At 42.9% G+C, this 19722-nt stretch overlaps 4 protein-coding genes across 4 annotated transcripts in view; 1 reads left to right on the forward strand and 3 right to left on the reverse strand.

Annotated features, from left to right (window-relative positions):
• Positions 1-645: 645 nt before the first annotated feature.
• On the reverse strand, positions 646-9134 carry LOC117657200 (toll-like receptor 6). The gene is made up of 3 exons (XM_060694864.2): positions 8977-9134; positions 1752-4160; positions 646-974 (listed from the first exon to the last, which is right to left on the reverse strand). The coding sequence occupies exon 2, from the start codon at positions 4101-4103 to the stop codon at positions 1752-1754; it is 2352 nt and encodes a 783-aa protein (XP_060550847.2). The 5' UTR covers positions 4104-4160; positions 8977-9134; the 3' UTR covers positions 646-974.
• Positions 8821-19722, forward strand: part of FAM114A1 (family with sequence similarity 114 member A1) — a 48702-nt gene continuing 37800 nt past the window's right edge. Inside the window, exons 1-2 of the mRNA XM_087875427.1 lie at positions 8821-8984; positions 14604-14767. Coding sequence (XP_087731553.1) covers positions 14744-14767 — 24 coding nt within the window. The 5' untranslated portion in view covers positions 8821-8984; positions 14604-14743. The remainder of the gene's footprint in view (positions 8985-14603; positions 14768-19722) is intronic.
• On the reverse strand, positions 10360-14923 carry LOC117658979 (toll-like receptor 6). The gene is made up of 2 exons (XM_087875426.1): positions 14760-14923; positions 10360-13021 (listed from the first exon to the last, which is right to left on the reverse strand). The coding sequence occupies exon 2, from the start codon at positions 12976-12978 to the stop codon at positions 10636-10638; it is 2343 nt and encodes a 780-aa protein (XP_087731552.1). The 5' UTR covers positions 12979-13021; positions 14760-14923; the 3' UTR covers positions 10360-10635.
• LOC148112719 (toll-like receptor 6) overlaps positions 18945-19722 on the reverse strand; it is a 4726-nt gene continuing 3948 nt past the window's right edge. Inside the window, exon 2 of the mRNA XM_087875425.1 lies at positions 18945-19722. This exon is cut by the window's right edge and continues 1715 nt beyond it. Coding sequence (XP_087731551.1) covers positions 19052-19722 — 671 coding nt within the window. The 3' untranslated portion in view covers positions 18945-19051.

The raw sequence follows: 19722 nt of genomic DNA on the forward strand, positions 1-19722 counted from the left end.
CACGCCCACAGAACCAGTAATAAAAAAAAATTGAATCCCACCACTGCTACTCATACCCAGTTCCTGCAACCATTCTTTATATATGTTTTAGTCTCCAGGCCTTTAATTTTCTTTGTCACTCTTCTCTGTACTCTTTCTAGAGTCTCAACCAGTGGTGAAATCTAAAATTTGTTACTACTGGTTCTGTGGGCGTGGCTTGGTGGTGGTGGGGTAATGTGACTTGGTGGGCGTGGCCAATTTTTTTTTTTAACTTTTAAAATCATTTTCTTTACAACCTCTTCAGCAAAAAGGTTGTAAAAAAATACTTTCAAAAGGCTCTGACGATCCCAGCTGAGTTGCCTGATCGTCAGAGCCTTTTTTTTTTTCTTTTAAATGCTTCTGACGATCAGGCAACTCAGCTTGGATCGTCAGGCATCGTCTTGGATCGTCAGCTTGGATCGTCGAACTCAGCTTGACGATCAGGCAACTCAGCTTGGATCGTCAGAGGCGTTTAAAAGAAAAAAAGCCTCTGATGATCGCGCGGCTCAGCTGGGCATGGTGGGCGGGCAGGGATTTTTGCTACTGGTTCTCTGAACTACCTGCCTCCATCGCTACCGGATTGGGTGATCTGGTCCGAACCGGGAGCATTTCACCCCTGGTCTCAACATCTTTTTTATGATACGGTAACCAAAACCGGAGGCATATAAAGCAGTATTAATCCTTCTAATACTAATACTGCTCGTGGATGACCATGAGCAGTGTTTCCCAACCTAGGAACTATCTAGGAAAATAGATAAGATATATTTCTGCAGAGGTTCTTTTGGACATGGATGTCACTTGCTCTTCGGGAGGGAACTATGAGTCCAGATTGTGTACCAGTTTCAGACTGGGAGATGTCACTCCCATTAAAGAGGGCGAAATACTGGGAAACATAAAAACCACAGTCATCAGCTCTTGTCGATATTACATCAGATTCCTCTTCCTCCACGCAGTTCCTGTAATAAAAAAACAAAGTAGATTAAATGTAGATGAAAATGTGTCAAAATGAAAATGCCGGGGACAAGACAACAGGTTACTCTGTAGAAAATGGACACGTTTTAAAAACACGGAAGTGATTTTCTTATGGATCTGTACAGGACAATATATAAGGGCTGCCCCTTTGCCTTACAATTTGAAGTCAAGCGGTTATTGTCCTTTGTATAAAGAGAAAAGTAACAATAGTGAATGCAAAATCTACAGTGCGATGAATCAATGAAGATTCTCTTGTCATCCAGGTAGACTCGTCTCGAATTGATTTATGGCAACTGGACTTAATTATGCAAGTTAAATTTTAACGTATGTGATGAGGGGACTGGAGCTTAAAACATACGATGAACAGTTACAGCAACTGGGCCTGGCTAGTCTACTGAAGAGAAGGACCAGGGGAGACACGATAGCAGTCTTCCAATATTTGATGGGCTGCCACGAAGAAGAGGGGAGTCAACCTGTTCTCCAAAGCACCAAAAGGCAGGATAAGAAGCAATGGATGGAAATGAAGCAAGGAGAGAAGCAAGAACCAGAAAGGGGGAAATTATTAATTTAATATTTAAAAAAATATAAAACTAGTATGGATAACGTTGAGTTAAACATCCCTCTTCTCTTTAAGTCACAACCCAAAAGAAAACTTGTAACCAGCCAGCAAAATGATTTTTTCTGTAATTAAAAAACAATGAGCACCAATGTGTTGGATTGTTCCAACTTGGTTAATCTGTTAAAACTGTTAGCATTCTTACCTAAAGCTCTTTCATTTCTTCAGGATTGGGCAGTTTAATCTGAAGAGCTGCTCTAAGATTATTCCAGAAAAATGGATGCTTCCTCTTGTCTTCTGGCCATTCCAAATAGGTCCTCTTGGCCATGAGAGCTTTGAGTTTGTAGTACCTGGCGGGAATGATGTAGGCCGGTATGGACTCCAACAAAATCAGAATTAAGCCGTCGGCGTTTTCACTGAACAACTTGTGATGAGCAAAATACAGCTCGTAATGGCACCATTCGCTCTGCACGAAATTGGGAGATAGCACGAAGATGGACTTGTAACTTTTCTCGATGCAGTCGATGATGTTCTCCACGATGCTCTTCCCTGGAATGAAGTTCCTCTCGTGTTGGCAGATCCTTAAGGACCCTTCTTCCTTCTCCAGATTGGGGATGAGTTCGGTTTTGACCCAGTTAGCATCATGCTCGCTGTAGGAGACAAATGCGTGGTATTGAATGCTCTCGGGGATCTCTTCCGATTTCTTCTTCCATATCCGATGTTTTACCTGGCTCCACCGACAGATCATCTTGAAATACCAGGGGACGTCGAAGCGGACGCAGAGGAAGGCAACAACAGCTATTACGAACAGCGAAACCGCTAAAACGACTGTAATCAAGAGAGCCACGTTGCACTGAAGTTCAGAAATACGGAAATTTTTTAAGAGAGTTCCCTTTAAGTCGCTGGGATATTCACACATATAAATATCAGGCCAACCAACTAACACCACCGATTCTTCTTTTTGAAGATTAATGAGCTGCCTTAATTCACAGTGGCACCCGAAGGGATTACGTCCTGCTTTTAATCTTCGAATATTCTGACAGGTCTGGAAGAATTCAGAAAACTCGTCAAGAACAAAATTATTCTCTACGTTAAGCGCCTGAAGGTTTTTAAAATCGCCGCATCCTGGAAAAGCATTGAGTCTATTAGAAGCCAAATTTAACTCCTTTAAAGCAGTCAGTTCAATGATGTCTTTAGGCACAGCTGAAATCTGATTACTTTGTAAATCCAACATTTGGATATTGTTCGGTAAACATCTAAAAACAGAGTCTGTTAACTTGTTGGATGACAAATTCAGTTTAATTATATGTTCGCCCCAGTTGCATTTGATTTCACTGTCTTTGTAGTACAAGCGATTCTGACTTACATCCATAGATTTCAGAGACGTCATGCTAGTTGTCATTAAGCTCACTTTGGTAAGATCTTCAAGTCTATTCTTTTGTAAAATGAGCGTTTGTATCATAATTAAATTTTTGCAACCTTGAAATATGGTGTCAGTCAATGTGTTGTTTTTAAAACTTAAATACTTAAATCTACTGGGTGTTTCAGGACAATATATAAATAATATACCAGAATCAGAAATAGTCAAGCTGTCAATGTTCAAGTTTGAAAAAGTTGAGTACACAATATTTTGGTCAAATATTGTTGTCTCGAAAAGTCCATATTGGATGGTTACACTTTTTAATGAGGGATCTGCATTTTTAAAAGATTCATCATTGAACTCGATAATGGTTGGATATAAAACGATTAAATGATTAATGCTGGATTTCCCCACTGCTTTAAAGACATCAAGGAGGTCTTTCCAACTCAATTTCATATCGATTATTGTTAGATTTAGCAATGTGCTTTTTTCATCCAGCCGTGTCAGAAATGTTCTTAAGTCTTCCATTTGCTCCAATGGGATCTTAGAAAGTTCTAAACTTTCTGTACCGTTGAACCGCAGATCCGAGAGGATGCGAACGTTGGCGTTTTGAGGGAGCACAATCCGAACTGTCTTTGCATTGAACACCAGAAGACTTCCTGCCTTATATCCATCAAGATCTTCTAAGCCCAGAAATAGCGTGTCCACTTGTAAATGCACAAGAGCTTCGACACTCGAAAGTTTTCTAGCACTAATTCCAAAATAGTTCAGCTTTGTTGTTTTGGTGAACTCGGTGAAGAGCGGCATGGCGGGAAAGTCATTGTAAGCGAGATCTACATGCTTGAGGCTTTTAGTAGGAAAACCAGAAACATTCCTTAGCGTGTTGTGAGATACATCAAGGTGCTCCAAGACGTCATTGTGCTGGAAAATCCCCAAATCAATTTCTGTGATAGAATTATGAGTCAGAATTAGCACTTGCAAGTTGGGAAGGGAACGAAAATCAGAGCTTTCCAATTTCGATATACTGTTACTGGATAGATCCAGAACTGTGGTTTGTGTTGGCAGATGTTTGGGGACAGTAAACAGGGAACTCCTTGAGTAGTTTGCTACAAGTCCACTTTCTGCCGTTGAGTGGGTGAAATTCCAAAAGGTTATCGCAAATATACAAAGAGAGAGAAAATTATTCGTAGCTGACATCTTCCTTCCAGTTATAGGACAGGCGGATTTAGGCCCTCTTCTCAACTGGACATCGTTCTGTTAAAAAATAAATACAAATTCACGGTACAATTTTATGTCAGCCTTTAATATTTCATTGTTCAATATTCTTTACCGTGGTGGCCCAAATTGTGGAAACCTTTTGGGAAAAGTAATTAGCTAAAACTAATTTAAAACTAAAATTTAGCTAAAAGTTATTAGCTAAAACTAGCTAATAACGCAACTTTGTGGGGGGTTTTGGAGTAGTACCATAAAATTATATATCAACGGAAAGATAATTTAATCAAGAATGTAATGCAATAACTTTTATGAAGGATTTGCTGTTAGAATAGCAGTTACGGTATAAAGAAGAAAAGTGAAACACGTAGAAAAAACAAGATGTACAAAAATGATCACCCTAGAAAAAACGAGATATACAAAATTGATCACCATGTCAGTTAATACTTAGTTGGGTAACCTTTAGCATGAATGACGGCCTTACAACGTCTTCCCATGGAGTGAACCAAGTCTTTGAGTTCCACAGCTGTTATCATGTGAAACCAAGATTGAATGATGGCTTCTATTAACTGAGTTTTATTGCTGGGTCGCTTCTGACTAACAAGTTTCTTTAGTCGGCTCCATAGATTTTCCATTGGGTTAAGGTCTGGGCTATTCCCAGGCCATTCCAGCAGTGGAATAGGATTATCTTGAAACTCCACCCAAAAAAAAAAAAAGTGGTGTTATTAGCCATCAAACTTCAAAAATACACTTTTCCCAAAAGGTTTCCACAATTTTGGCCACTACTGTATCTTACTCACTTCTGAATACAGGTAGTCTTTTATTTACGATAAACCTTACATTAATGCTGCCAAATCTGTTTGTTCAGCTGAACTCGAATGTGGAGTATATTTTACTGTATGTACGTCTCACTGAACAGCATTCCTTAAATTCCAGGAAGGTAACTCAAGTACTTTCAAAGATGCTAATTCACAAAGATAACATTTAAAAAAAACCTGGTGTTATATATATATTACAAACTATTCTAAAAATACGAGTTCCAGGTATATTAGTAAAGAAAGAAGCAGACATACTGCGAACTCCGGAACTTAAGATTTTAAAATTTTAAAAGAATTAGAATTTTATTTTACTAAGCTTTCGTCAGACATCTGCTGACATCGTCAGAGTATTAAACTACCATTACAGAGATCTCTGCCTTTATATGCCATTGATCAATTTGGCCCTTGCGCATGTAATAGGCCCCTCCAGCTTGTAATCAGCTGTTTTGTTTTTGCTGTCGTCATGCTGGATGATGGAGGCTTGATTCCTACTGTTTTAAAATTTTAAAATCTTAAGTTCCAGAGTTCGCAGTATGTCTGCTTCTTTCTTTACATATATACAGTGATGGGATTCAAATAATTTAACAACCGGTTCTCTGCCCTAATGATTTCTTCCAACAACCAGTTCACCAAACTGCTCAGAAAGTTAACAACCGGTTCTCCCGAAGTGATGCAAACTGGCTGAATCCCACCACTGCATACAAAAGTTCATATTCATTAAGATACTAGAAACATGATTGGTTGCAAACTTCTCTAAAGTAACGTGATCACTCTCTGTGATTCTATAAGGCAATTTGATTCTTTGGGGAGGAATTAAGCAGCACGGAATACTTCCTTTGTGTTTTGAGCTTTTGTAAGATCATTTGCATGTTTTTAACTCTCCTAGTTTCTTTCTTACTCAGGGCCGTACAAGATGTTGTAATAGCAGCTACTTTCTCCACATTGTGGCTCATCTATATTCTTAAATCTCAGTGACTAAATCCGTTTCCCACAGCAGTCTTAACTACATATGTCTAAGATCTTCTTGTGACATTTAAAAGAACATAACGTCATTTGAGTCTTTTTACTCCTATTTAAAGTTTTGCTACATATTCAGGTTCTGTTAAAGGTTGGTTTTTCATTCCCAAAACACTGCCATGGAATTTGATTGAATTTCCCGCCCCCCACCCCCCACCCCCGTTTGTTTGGGGTTTTTTGGGTTTGTTTATTTATCTGTTGCAGCTGAGAGAATCAAATTCTCTTTGTTTCTTAAAGAAGCTTTCATCTTCTCTTTTTTTAAAAAAAATAAATAAATAAAATCCTGAAATACAATAGCACTTTTTGTACAAAATAGCTCTGTGAACAAGCTACCAACCAAATCTATTCAGATAGTCCTCAGCTTACGACTGCAACTGAGCCCAAAAAAATCCATCGCTAAGCGAGACAGGGGTTAAGTGAGGGTTTTTTTCCCCCATTTGACCACCCTTCTTGCCCTGGCTGTTCAGTGAATCACTGCAGCTGTCGTTAGTAACATGATTGTTAAGCGAATCTGGATTTCCCGCGTTGACTTTGCTCGTCAGAAGGTTTCACGTGATCTCAAGAACATGGCAACCGTCATAAACGTGAGACAAGCATCTGAATTCTGATCACGTGACCATGGGGATGGCTGCAAGATCATGTGAAAACAATCCCAAGTCACTGTCAGTGCCATTGTAACTTCGAACGGTCACTAAATGAACTGTTCCAAGTTAAGGACTACTTGTACGGAGGACTTGGGTGCTGATTAATGTGCTGGATAAGGACCATGGGACTTACAGTAGGGCCTGCTGAAGTTTGGACCATGTGAATTTTGAACCCAAGCCCACCTTTTGAGGATGCTGGGAACCAGGATCCAAACCTTCTAGAAAACAGAACCTGTCAAAACTCAAATTGATTCAGCCTAGCTTGTTTTAAGGCTGAGTCAGATACTGAATAATATTGAAATAATCCGAATCAATTCTTCACAACTGTTCCTTTGATTCATTCGTTCCCCTATTATGCAGGTGGTCCTCGATTTACGACCTCAATTGAGGCCAACATTTCCATTGCTAAGTGAGACATTTGTTAAGCAAGTTTTGCCCCATTGTTATGACTTTTCCTGGCAGGGAATCACCGAAGTTGTTAATTTGGTCACCCGGTTGTTAAGCGGATCCGTGGCTTCCCCACTGACTTTTGCTTGTCAGGAAGGTCACAAAAAGGGATCCTGGGACACCACGACCGTCATAAGTACGAGTCAGTGGCCAAACACCTGAGTTTTGATTTGACATGACCCTGGGCATATGGCAACGGCCGTTCCATGTGAAAAAGGGTTATATGCCATTTTTTTTCAGTGCCACTGTAACTTTGAACAGTTACTAAATGAAATGTCATAAGTCGAAGTCTACCTGCATCCATTTTGTTTTGCTTTAAACTCCCAGGACGCCTCAAATCAGGCCCTGGGAATTTAAAAAAAAAAGGTTTTGGGTGGGGATCATTGCAAGGATTTTCTCTCTAGGAGCAAATCATAACCGGTTTTAAACAATGACTGCTACTATTTCAGGGGGAAATAACCTCCTCTCCCTGATTCGTTTTTTCCTTTTTTCTGTTTTTTTTCTTTCTCTTTCTTTCTTTCTTTCTTTCTCTCTCTCTCTCTGTCTGTCTCTCTCTCTCTCTCTGTGTCTCTCTGTGTGTCTCTCTCTATGTCTCTGTCTGTCTCTCTGTCTCTGTGTCTCTCTGTCTGTCTCTGTCTGTCTGTCTGTCTGACTGTCTGTCTCTCTGAGTCTCTCTGTCTGCCTGTCTCTCTCTGTCTCTGTCTGTCTCTCTGTGTGTCTCTCTCTCCCTGTCTCTCTCTCTGTCTCTCCCTGTCTCTCTCTCTGTGTGTCTCTCTCTGTCTGTCTCTCTGTCTATCTCTCTTTCTCTCTGTGTGTCTCTGTCTCTGTGTGTGTGTCTCTGACTCTCTGTGTCTCTCTCTCTCCCTGACTCTCTCTCTGTCTCTTCGTCTCTCTCTCTGTCTCTCTCTGTGTCTCTCTCTGTCTGTCTCTCTTTCTCTCTGTGTGTCTCTGTCTGTCTCTCTGTGTGTGTCTCTCTGACTCTCTGTGTGTCTCTCTCTCTCCCTGACTCTCTCTCTCTGTCTCTCTTTCTCTCTGTGTGTCTCTGTCTGTCTCTGTCTGTCTGTCTCTCTCTCTCTCTCTCTCTTTAAAGACCCATGTGCTTCAAAAGAGGAAGTCAGGTTGCAACAACCCAGGGGATTAGAAACTCTGAAAATCAGGAAGCGGAAAGCAAAGGGACGTTTTCGATGGCCAAACCTCATTTTCCATCCGCCTGACCCAGATTTTCTACCAGTCTCCGGGAAGGGAAGGATTTCCCAGGGACGGCCGCTGGTTAGAAGAGAAGGAATCTCAGGGAGAGAGAGAGAGAGAGAGAGGGAGGGAGAGAGAGAGGGAGAGAGAGGGAGGGAGAGGGAGAGAGAGAGGGAGAGAGAGAGGGAGAGAGAGAGGGAGAGGGAGGGAGGGAGAGGGAGAGGGAGAGAGAGAGGGAGGGAGGGAGAGAGAGGGAGGGAGAGAGGGGGGGAGAGGGAGAGAGGGAGAGGGGGAGAGAGAGAGGGAGGGAGAGGGAGGGAGAGAGAGGGAGGGAGGGAGACAGAGGGAGGGAGAGAGAGAGGGAGAGAGAGGGAGGGAGGGAGAGAGGGAGGGAGGAAGAGGGAGAGAGAGAGGGAGGGAGAGAGAGGGAGAGAGAGAGAGAGAGGGAGGGAGGGAGAGAGGGAGGGAGGAAGAGGGAGAGAGAGAGAGAGGGAGAGAGAGAGAGAGAGGGAGGGAGGGAGAGGGAGAGAGAGAGAGAAAAGGACTTCAGATTCTTATTTCTTATTATTCTTTTTTTTTTTTTTTAAGGGCTTCGCAAGCAAAGGAGAAGCGCGCCCGGTTGCTCTGCGTTGCTTTAGAAGCCAAGAAGCGCGCAGCTCCGGGGACAGAGGTTTCCAGCTGCGTCTGGATTCAACCCCGGCTGCTTCACACGTTCCCTCCGGGGGAGGATGGAGAATAACCTACCTTGGAAGGTTAGAGGCGACCTGCCCTGGTCTATGAATACGGTTGATTCTCTGCGCACTTGGAGACGCGCGGACACGGGTGTCGCTCCGCTTGGAACTTCCCCGCTTTCTGAACGCAGAGAAAGTTGTGCCCGTTTCCCCCTTCTTCCCCTTGCCGGGAAGACCCACCTCCCACCCCCGCCACCCTTCCCCGCTTCCGGACCCTTCTTGGCTCAGCAGGGTGGGAGATGTGGGGGAAAGTCCGGCGGATCCAAAGTGAAAGTGGAAAGAGGAACTTTCACTTTCGGCTCACTAAGCGCCAGCCGCCGGCCAGGCTTCCCAGGCAGGGAAGGGGGAACAGAAAAGGATTTCACCTCTGATGGGGAAACCCAATTTTATTTTTACTACCGGTCCTGTGGGCGTGGTGTGGCTTGGTGGGCGTGGCTTGGTGGGCGTGGCAGGGGAAGATACTGCAAAATCTCCATTCCCTCCTTATTTTATTTTAATTTATTTTTATTTTTATATAAAAGCAGCTAAATTTAAAACTTCCTAGACTTTAAATGGCTAGGTCTAAAAAAAGAACAACTAAAACAAAACCGCAATTAACTATTTTTTTTAAAGCTCCCAAAGGGAAAAAACTTACCCAATAGAACAGGGGTCTCCAACCTTGGCAACTTTAAAACTTGTGGACTTCAACTCCCAGAATTCCTCAGCCAGCTTTTCTGGGAGTTGAAGTCCACAAGTCTAGGCAGGAAGGCAGGCAGGCAGATAGAGCTGCTCACTGATGAGCTTGATTGCAGGCAGGGAGATTCAGTTGCTTGCTGATGCAATGGATTGCAGGTATTACAGCAAGCGAAGCAAGGCAGGCGTTGCGACCTGCAGCTAAGGTAAGCAAGCTGGAGGCTGGGGGGAGGGGGGAGAGAGGGATTTTTGCTACCGGTTCTCCGAATTGCCCGCCGCCATCGTTACCTACTCGCCCGAGCCGGGAGCATTTCACCCCTGGACTGGAGCCTAAAACATATGATGAACGGTTACAGGAAGTGGGCCTGGCTAGTCTACTGAAGAGAAGGACCAGGAGTGACATGATAGCAGTCTTCCAATATTTGATGGGCTGCCACGAAGAAGAGGGGAGTCAACCTGTTCTCCAAAGCACCAAAAGGCAGGATAAGAAGCAATGGATGGAAATGAAGCAAGGAGAGAAGCAAGAACTAGAAAGGGGGAAATTATTAATTTAATATTTAAAAAAATATAAAACTGGTATGGATAAAGTTGAGTTAGACATCCCTCTTCTCTTTAAGACACAACCCAAAAGAGAACTTGTAACCACCCAGCAAAATGATTTTTTCTGTAATTAAAAAACGATGAGCACCAATCAATATAACAAAAAACAGCACTGTCAGAGGTATAGAATAGGGAATACTTTATTGTATGTTTGTATATATGTACATATAATCCATCTAATATATTTATATAGAATAATGGAAATTAGCTAATAGGTGACGTTTATGTACTGTATATGTAAATTTGTTTCTCAATTGTGAGAAACTTGTATGTTTTTAAATGTTCTTTCATTTAAACAATAAAGTTTAATTTTAAAATTAAAAAAAAAAAAAAACGATGAGCACCAATGTGTTGGATCGTTCCAACTCGTTTAATCTGTTAAAACTGTTAGCATTCTTACCTAAAGCTCTTTCATTTCTTCGGGATTGGGCAGTTTAATCTGAAGAGCTGCTCTAAGATTAGTCCAGAAAAATGGATGCTTTCTCTTGTCTTCTGGCCATTCCAAATAGGTCCTCTTGGCCATGAGAGCTTTGAGTTTGTAGTACCTGGCGGGAATGATGTAGGCCGGTATGGACTCCAACAAAATCAGAATTAAGCCGTCGGCGTTTTCGCTGAACAACTTGTGATGAGCAAAATACAGCTCGTAATGGCACCATTCGCTCTGCACGAAATTGGGAGATAGCACGAAGATGGACTTGTAACTTTTCTCGATGCAGTCGATGATGTTCTCCACGATGCTCTTCCCTGGAATGAAGTTCCTCTCGTGTTGGCAGATCCTTAAGGACCCTTCTTCCTTCTCCAGATTGGGGATGAGTTCGGTTTTGACCCAGTTAGCATCATGCTCGCTGTAGGAGACAAATGCGTGGTATTGAATGCTCTCGGGGATCTCTTCCGATTTCTTCTTCCATATCCGATGTTTTACCTGGCTCCACCGACAGATCATCTTGAAATACCAGGGGACGTCGAAGCGGACGCAGAGGAAGGCAACAACAGCTATTACGAACAGCGAAACCGCTAAAACGACTGTAATCAAGAGAGCCACGTTGCACTGAAGTTCAGAAATACGGAAATTTTTTAAGAGAGTTCCCTTTAAGTCGCTGGGATATTCACACATATAAATATCAGGCCAACCAACTAACACCACCGATTCTTCTTTTTGAAGATTAATGAGCTGCCTTAATTCACAGTGGCACCCGAAGGGATTACGTCCTGCTTTTAATCTTCGAATATTCTGACAGGTCTGGAAGAATTCAGAAAACTCGTCAAGAACAAAATTATTCTCTACGTTAAGCGCCTGAAGGTTTTTAAAATCGCCGCATCCTGGAAAAGCATTGAGTCTATTAGAAGCCAAATTTAACTCCTTTAAAGCAGTCAGTTCAATGATGTCTTTAGGCACAGCTGAAATCTGATTACTTTGTAAATCCAACATTTGGATATTGTTCGGTAAACATCTAAAAACAGAGTCTGTTAACTTGTTGGATGACAAATTCAGTTTAATTATATGTTCGCCCCAGTTGCATTTGATTTCACTGTCTTTGTAGTACAAGCGATTCTGACTTACATCCATAGATTTCAGAGACGTCATGCTAGTTGTCATTAAGCTCACTTTGGTAAGATCTTCAAGTCTATTCTTTTGTAAAATGAGCGTTCGTAACATAGTTAAATTTTTGCAACCTTGTAACATGGTGTCAGTCAATGTATTGTTTTTATAACTTAAATACTTAAATCTACTGGGTGTTTCAGGACAATATATATATAATATACTAGAATCAGAAATAGTCAAGCTGTCAATGTTCAAGTTTGAAAAAGTTAAGAACTCAATACTTTGGTCACCTGTTCTTATATTGGAAAGTACATATTGGATGGTTACACTTTTTAATGAGGGATCCGCATTTTTAAAAGCGCCATCATTGTATTCGATAATGGTTGGATATGAAACGGTTAAATGATTAATGCTGGATTTCCCCACTGCTTTAAAGAGATCAACGAGGTCTTTCCAACTCAACTTCGTATCGATTATTGTTAGATTTAGCAATGTGCTTTTTTCATCCAGCCGTGTCAGAAATGTTCTTAAGTCTTCCATTTGCTCCGATGGGATCTTAGAAAGTTCTAAACTTTCTGTACCGTTGAACCGCAGATCCGAGAGGATGCGAACGTTGGCGTTTTGAGGGAGCACAATCCGAACTGTCTTTGCATTGAACACCAGAAGGCTTCCTGCCTTATATCCATCAAGATCTTCTAAGCCCAGAAATAATGTGTCCACTTGTAAATGTACAAGAGCTTCGACACTCGAAAGTTTTCTAGCGCTAATTCCAAAATAGTTCAGCTTTGTTGTTTTGGTGAACTTGGTGAAGAGCGGCATGGCGGAAAAGTCATTGTAAGCGAGATCTACGTGCTTGAGGCTTTTAGTAGGAAAACCAGAAACACTCCTTAGCGTGTTGTGCGATACATCAAGATGCTCCAAGACATAGTTGTGCTGGAAAATCCCCAAATCAATTTCTGTGATAGAATTATGAGTCAGAATTAGCACTTGCAAGTTGGGAAGGGAACGAAAATCAGAGCTTTCCAATTTCGATATACTGTTACTGGATAGATCCAGAACTGTGGTTTGTGTTGGCAGATGTTTGGGGACAGTAAACAGGGAACTCTTTGAGTAGTTTGCTACAAGTCCACTTTCTGCGGTTGAATTCCAAAAGGTTATCGCAAATATACAAAGAGAGAGAAAATTATTCGTAGCTGACATCTTCCTTCCAGCTATAGGACAGGCGGATCAATTGGACATCGTTCTGTTAAAAAATAAATACAAATTCACAGTACAATATTATGTCAGCCTTTAATATTTGACATCGTCTTCACTTAAAGGAGCTTCTGGAGCTTCTGAAGGCCCTGGCTGAATCCCGCCTCTGGCACCACATCTTCTCCAGCCTCCTCATTGTCCGACTCGAATGCCAGATGCACAGGCTGCTGGCTCAGCACCACACCAGCCTCATCACTGTCTGAATTAGTCACCAGCTGCACAGGCCACATACGGGCCACAACACTTCGAACGGTCACTAAATGAACTGTTCCAAGTTAAGGACTACTTGTACAGAGGACTTGGGTGCTGATTAATGTGCTGGATAAGGACCATGGGACTTACAGTAGGGCCTGCTGAAGTCTGGACCATGTGAATTTTGAACCCAAGTCAACCTTTGAGGGTGCTGGGAACCAGGATCCAAATGTATTAGAAAACAGAACCTGTCAGAACTCGAATTGATTCAGGCTAGCTTGCTTTAAGGCCGAGTCAGATACTGAATAATATTGAAATAATCCAAATCAATTCTTCACAACTGTTGGTTCGATTCATTTGTTCCCCTATTGTTGTGGCCCGTACGTGGCCTGTTCAGCTAGTAGCTGATTCAGACAGAGAGGAGGCTGGTGTGGTGCTCCACCAGCAGCCTGTGCAGTTGTCACTCAAGTCGGACAATGAGGAGGCTGGAGAAGATGGGGGTGGGGGGGATTCAGCCAGGGCCTTCAGAAGCTCCAGAAGCTCCCTTAAGTAAACAAGATGTAGAGGAGGAGCCTCTTCTCGATGCATGGGCGCGCATAGCTGCCAAAAGGCAGGAGTGGCTCCTCAGGAGGACGTCTCCTCAAGAGTAAGGCTTGGGGATAATTGGCCACTCCCTTAGCCTGTTTAAGGAGGAACACCAACTGAAGCAATTTGCAGGGAACAATTTAACCAGTTCTAAACAATGACTGCTACTATTTCAGTCTCTTTTTTAAGACCCATCTGCTTCAAAAGAGGAAGTCAGGGTATAACAGCCCAGGGGATTAGAAACGCTCTGAAAATCAGCAAGCCAAAAGCCAAGGGACGTTTTCGATGGCCAAACCTCATTTTCCATCCGCCTGACCCAGATTTTCTACCTTTGAAGCTCAGATCCAATCCCTCTAGATTGGGAGTGGGTGGGAGAAAGTCTCTGAGAAGGGAAGGATTTCCCAGGGACGGCCGCTGGTTAGAAGAGAAGGAAACTCGGGGAGGGAGAGGGAGAGAGAGAGAGAGAGAGAGAGGGAGGGAGAGGGAGAGGGAGAGAGAGAGGGAGGGAGGGAGAGAGAGGGAGGGAGGGAGAGGGGAAAGAGAGGGGGGAGAGGGAGAGAGGGAGAGGGAGGGAGAGGGGGAGAGAGAGAGGGAGGGAGGGAGAGGGAGGGAGGGAGAGAGAGGGAGGGAGAGAGAGAGGGAGAGAGAGGGAGGGAGGGAGGGAGGAAGAGGGAGAGAGAGAGGGAGGGAGAGAGAGAGGGAGAGAGAGAGGGAGAGGGAGGGAGGGAGAGGGAGAGAGAGAGAGAAAAGGACTTCAGATTCTTATTTCTTATTATTCTTTTTTTTTTTTAAAGGGCTTCGCAAGCAAAGGAGAAGCGCGCCCGGTTGCTCTGCGTTGCTTTAGAAGCCAAGAAGCGCGCAGCTCCGGGGACAGAGGTTTCCAGCTGCGTCTGGATTCAACCCCGGCTGCTTCACACGTTCCCTCCGGAGGAGGATGGAGAATAACCTACCTTGGAAGGTTAGAGGCGACCTGCCCTGGTCTATGAATACGGTTGATTCTCTGCGCACTTGGAGACGCGCGGACACGGGTGTCGCTCCGCTTGGAACTTCCCCGCTTTCTGAACGCGGAGAAAGTTTTGCCCGTTTCCCCTTCTTCCCCTTGCCGGGAAGACCCACCTCCCCCCCCGCTTCCGGACCCTTCTTGGCTCAGCAGGGTGGGAGATGTGGGGGAAAGTCCGGCGGATCCAAAGTGAAAGTGGAAAGAGGAACTTTCACTTTCGGCTCATTAAGTGCCAGCCGCCGGCCAGGCTTCCCAGGCAGGGAAGGTGGAACCGAAAAGGGGCCCCTCCGATGGGGAAATCCAATTTTTTTTTTACTACCGGTCCTGTGGGCGTGGCTTGGTGGGCGTGGCAGGGGAAGACTACTGCAAAATCTCCATTCCTTCCCCATTCCAGGGGAAGGATATTGCAAAATCCCCATTCCCTCCCCACTCCTGGGGGAAGGATATTGCAAAATCTCCATTCCCACCCCACACCTGGGGGAAGGATACTGCAAAATTTCCATTCCCTTCCCACTCCTGGGGGAAGGATATTGCAAAATCTCCATTCCCAACCCACACCTGGGGGAAGGATACTGCAAAATTTCCATTCCCTTCCCACTCCTGGGGGAAGGCCATTGCAAAATCCCCATTCCCTCCCCACTCCTAGGGGAAGACTACTGCAAAATCTCCCATTCCTTCCCCACTCTTGGGGGAAGGATATTGCAAAATGTCCATTTCCACCCCATCTTGGAAGGAAGGATATTGCAAAATCTCCATTCCCACCCCACTCTGGGGGCAGCCAGAGGTGGTATTTGTCAGTTCTCCAAACTGTTCAAAATGTCTGCTGCCGGTTTTCCAGAACCTGTCAGAACCTGCTGGATTTCACCCGTGGACTAAACATAATAAAATTTATGAAAATGTGTCAAAATGAAAATGCTGGGGCAAGACAACAAGTTACTCTGTAGAAAGTGGACATATTTTAAAAACACGAACGTGGTTTTCTTATGGATCTATACAGGACAATATAGACAATATACTTTCCCCACGTACTTTTGTATTTATATTTGTATTTTGGTCTGTGACTGCAAACAAAAGTTGTTGTTGTTGTTGTTGTTGTTGTTATTATTTATTGGTTAATCTTTAGTGAGATTCACAGCTTTGAGGCTGGTTAATAGCTCAGCAGCTCGAGTCCTAACCAAGGACCTAGGAACTGTTAAGGTATCGTCGGAGGATGTAAGCTGTTCCGAGTAAGGTGGTTTTTTGTAGAGTCAAAATGTTCAAGTCCGGCAAATTTAGAATTTCTAAATAGCGGGGTAACCCTTTGGGTATTGCTCCGAGGGCTCCAATTACAATCGGGACAACACACAATTTCTTTTTCCACAGTCGCTCAACTTCAATTTGTAAGTCCCGGTACTTTGTGATTTTTTCTTGCTGCTTATCTTCAATTCGTGCATCACCAGGTATTGCAATGTCAATGAACCATACTTTTTTCTCTTCAACTATTGTTATGTCAGGTGTGTTGTGGACCAAGTGCCTGTCAGTCTGAATCCTAAAGTCCCACAAGATCTTGAGTTTCTCATTCTCTAAAACTTTCTCAACCTGATGTTCCCAGTGGTTTTTGCTGTACTCAAATCCAAACTTCTGGCACAATTTCCAGTGAATGATCTTAGCAACGCGGTCATGGCGTTGTAGGTAGTCAGTTTGTGAAATTTTGCTGCACCCACTGATCAGGTGGTCAACTGTCTCCTCTTTTTCATTGCAGAGGTGGCATTTGCTGTTGGTGGTAACATGTTGAATTTTTGCCTTCATACAGTTTGTGGCTAGGGCTTGTTCTTGAGCTGCCAAAATAAAGCTTTCTGTTTCTTTTTTCAGTACTCCTGATCTTAACCAGTTCCAAGTTAGTTTCTGGTCAGCTTTGCCTTCAATACTTTTCAAGTATTGGCCATGCAGAGCTTTGTGTTTCCAATTTTCAGCTCGCTGCTCAATTACTTCTTTCTTATATTCTGCTTTTGTTTTAGTTGTCTTTAAAAGGCCTCCTTTATTTACTTCCTTAATCATTGGTTCTTCACTTTTCTGGATGTAACCATTCAAGCTGCATTTTTCTTCTTCCACAGTCTGCTTTACTTGTAGGAGTCCTCGACCACCCTCTGCTCTTGGTAAATATAATCGGTCAACATCACTTTTAGAGTGCAAGGCATGATTCATTGTCATAAGCTTCCTTGTTTTCCTGTCCAAATTGTCTAACTCCATCTGGGTCCAGTTATTATTATTGTTGTTGTTGTTGTTGTTGTTGTTGTTGTTGTTGTTATTATTATTGTTATTATTATTATTATTATTATTATTATTATACAGGACAATATATAAGGGCTGCCTCTGTGCCTGACAATTTGGAGTCAGGCAGTTATTGTCCTTTGTATAAAGAGAAAAGTAACAACAGTGAATGCAAAATCTACAGCTTGATGGATCAATGAAGATTCTCTGTCATCCAGGTAGACTTTTCTGGAATCGAGTTATGGCAGCTGGACTTAGTTATGCAAGTTAAATTTTAACGTATGTGATGAGGGGACTGGAGCAGGGGTGAAATCTATAAATTTTTGCTACCGGTTCTGTGGGCGTGGCTTAATTAAAGGGCGTGGCTTGGTGGTAAGGTGAGTGGGTGGGCGTGGCCAAATCAATGTCACTTCTTTGCCCTTTTTTAACCTACAAAACACAACACAACACAACTGGCTCACCCACAATGTAAAAGCAGCTGTGCTAGACCCAAAATGGCCCCTGCAACAAGCAGGAACCTCACACAGCCACAAAAAGCCCAAAAAAACAACTTTCACACTTTACATACACACAACACAACACAACACAACTGGCTCACCCACAATGTAAAAGCAGCTGTGCTACACCCAAAATGGCCCCTGCAACAAGCAGGAACCTCACACAGCCACAAAAAGCCCAAAAACCAACTTTCACACTTTACACACACAAAATTCCACATACAGCTTTGTGAGATTCTGTGTGTTTGTGTAGTTAGAGTGAAACACTACAGAAACACACTAAATCTCAGAAAGCTGCACAAATATTATTTTATTTTAATTTATTTTTATTTTTATATAAAAGCAGCTAAATTTAAAACTTCCTAAACTTTAAATGGCTAGGTCTAAAAAAAGAACAACTAAAACAAAACCCCAATTAACTATTTTTTTTAAAGCTCCCAAAGGGGAAAAAAACTTACCCAATAGAACAGGGGTCTCCAACCTTGGCAACTTTAAAACTTGTGGACTTCAACTCCCAGAATTCCTCAGCCAGCTTTGCTGGGAGTTGAAGTCCACAAGTCTAGGCAGGAAGGCAGGCAGGCAGATAGAGCTGCTCACCGATGAGCTTGATTGCAGGCAGGGAGATTCAGTTGCTTGCTGATGCAATGGATTGCAGGTATTACAGCAAGCGAAGCAAGGCAGGCGTTGCGACCTGCAGCTAAGGTAAGCAAGCTGGAGGCTGGGGGGAGGGGGGGAGAGAGGGATTTTTGCTACCGGTTCTCCGAATTGCCCGCCGCCATCGTTACCTACTCGCCCGAGCCGGGAGCATTTCACCCCTGGACTGGAGCCTAAAACATATGATGAACGGTTACAGGAAGTGGGCCTGGCTAGTCTACTGAAGAGAAGGACCAGGAGTGACATGATAGCAGTCTTCCAATATTTGATGGGCTGCCACGAAGAAGAGGGGAGTCAACCTGTTCTCCAAAGCACCAAAAGGCAGGATAAGAAGCAATGGATGGAAATGAAGTAAGGAGAGAAGCAAGAACTAGAAAGGGGAAAATTATTAATTTAATATTTAAAAAAATATAAAACTGGTATGGATAAAGTTGAGTTAGACATCCCTCTTCTCTTTAAGACACAACCCAAAAGAGAACTTGTAACCACCCAGCAAAATGATTTTTTCTGTAATTAAAAAACGATGAGCACCAATCAATATAACAAAAAACAGCACTGTCAGAGGTATAGAATATGGAATACTTTATTGTATGTTTGTATATATGTACATATAATCCATATAATATATTTATATAGAATAATGGAAATTAGCTAATAGGTGACGTTTATGTACTGTATATGTAAATTTGTTTCTCAATAGTGAGAAACTTGTATGTTTTTAAATGTTCTTTCTTTTAAACAATAAAGTTTAATTTTAAAATTAAAAAAAAACAACCGATGAGCACCAATGTGTTGGATCGTTCCAACTCGTTAAATCTGTTAAAACTGTTAGCATTCTTACCTAAAGCTCTTTCATTTCTTCGGGATTGGGCAGTTTAATCTGAAGAGCTGCTCTAAGATTAGTCCAGAAAAATGGATGCTTTCTCTTGTCTTCTGGCCATTCCAAATAGGTCCTCTTGGCCATGAGAGCTTTGAGTTTGTAGTACCTGGCGGGAATGATGTAGGCCGGTATGGACTCCAACAAAATCAGAATTAAGCCGTCGGCGTTTTCGCTGAACAACTTGTGATGAGCAAAATACAGCTCGTAATGGCACCATTCGCTCTGCACGAAATTGGGAGATAGCACGAAGATGGACTTGTAACTTTTCTCGATGCAGTCGATGATGTTCTCCACGATGCTCTTCCCTGGAATGAAGTTCCTCTCGTGTTGGCAGATCCTTAAGGACCCTTCTTCCTTCTCCAGATTGGGGATTAGCTCAGTTTTGACCCAGTTAGCATCATGCTCGCTGTAGGAGACAAATGCGTGGTATTGAATGCTCTCGGGGATCTCTTCCGATTTCTTCTTCCATATCCGATGTTTCACCTGGCTCCACCGACAGATCATCTTGAAATACCAGGGGACGTCGAAGCGGATGCAGAGGAAGGCAACAACAGCTATTACGAACAGCAAAACCGCTAAAACGACTGTAATCAAGAGAGCCACGTTGCACTGAAGTTCAGAAATACGGACAT

Source organism: Pantherophis guttatus, chromosome 8 (assembly GCF_059756535.1).
Source record: "Pantherophis guttatus breed Tessera chromosome 8, ASM5975653v1, whole genome shotgun sequence".
Lineage (NCBI taxonomy): Eukaryota > Metazoa > Chordata > Lepidosauria > Squamata > Colubridae > Pantherophis > Pantherophis guttatus.

Excerpts from the sequence above, each read along its gene's own strand:
- LOC117657200 (XM_060694864.2), bottom strand. The coding sequence starts at position 4,103 with ATGTCAGCTACGAATAATTTTCTCTCTCTTTGTATATTTGCGATAACC.
- LOC117658979 (XM_087875426.1), bottom strand. The coding sequence starts at position 12,978 with ATGTCAGCTACGAATAATTTTCTCTCTCTTTGTATATTTGCGATAACC.